Consider the following 1,047-nt stretch of genomic DNA (forward strand, 5'->3'; position numbering starts at 1 on the left):
TAATGTGTTTGAGGTAAGTTTGAATTTTATTTTTTTCTTTAATTACTTAGAATGTTTAGATTCCTAATATTTAGGAAAACAGGGAGAAATGCAGTGGCTGCTGTTTAAAACTTTTCCATGCTAACAACTGGACTCTTTTTCTTCTTTTCTATTACAGAGTAGTGAAATGGACTAGCAGCTTTGATGTCCCCCTGCCCCACCCTCCCAGTTCCGTTACCTCTTTATAAAATAACTATTGAGGGATAAAATGATTTTTACATTAAAGCAGCCAACACTTTCTTTTCTTTGATTCTTCAGAATGAGGAACGCTTACGACAGTCAGTTGAATTACTGGGAAAAGCCTCCAGACTGCTGGTACGAGGACGCAGGTACATCTTTCAAAACTATATTTTTGTGTGTCCATGAATACTATGAATCTACATTTCGAACTGGTAAGTAATTTTGTGGATAGCTTCTTTATCTTTGGTATAAGCCATATAGACACACCAGGCCACCCAGGACGAAAAAGGTTTGCTGTTTTTCGGAAGTGTAATGCCAAAATTTATCATGGATTGTGCTTTTATTGGTTAAGACGTGGCTCAGTGGGATGAGAAAGAACAGTTTTCTGAATGAATCTGTTATTTGGTTAAATTATAACCTCTCTCTTGAGGAAAAATACATATATGGAGATAAATGATAAAGATGCCTAAATGCTAACCTGTTCTTGACAGCCAGGTAATGTCATTAAATAGAGTATTTACTTCTTTATCCTTTAGACATGTAATCTAAGGCATGAATAGCGGGACACCATAAAGCTAGAATCCTATTGAATTTTCCTTTTATTTTTTTCCTTTACCTCGTTTTATGCTTAGACAGCAATTTTTGCCATTAATAAAATTGTGTTTGCCAAGTTTTCATTTAATAATATTTAAGATAAATACCTTCAGGAAACTGTAAGTCTGGAGATAGATATTTTAATTGAAACTTGCCCATAACTATCCAGTGACAGAAAAAGATTCAAGATATGTTTAGTCAAACAGTCAAAATAGAAATGACTGGTGAAACGAT

General features: G+C 34.2%; 1 protein-coding gene across 1 annotated transcript in view; it reads left to right on the plus strand.

Moving 5' to 3' along the window:
* NAPG (N-ethylmaleimide-sensitive factor attachment protein, gamma) overlaps positions 1–1,047 on the plus strand; it is a 19,549-nt gene that overhangs the window by 7,598 nt on the left and 10,904 nt on the right. Inside the window, exon 5 of the mRNA XM_008575724.1 lies at positions 298–368. Within this exon, the coding sequence (XP_008573946.1) occupies positions 298–368 (71 nt within the window). The remainder of the gene's footprint in view (positions 1–297; positions 369–1,047) is intronic.

The sequence above is a fragment of the Galeopterus variegatus genome, unplaced genomic scaffold, assembly GCF_000696425.1.
Source record: "Galeopterus variegatus unplaced genomic scaffold, G_variegatus-3.0.2 Scaffold1227, whole genome shotgun sequence".
In the NCBI taxonomy this organism is placed as follows: Eukaryota; Metazoa; Chordata; class Mammalia; order Dermoptera; family Cynocephalidae; genus Galeopterus; species Galeopterus variegatus.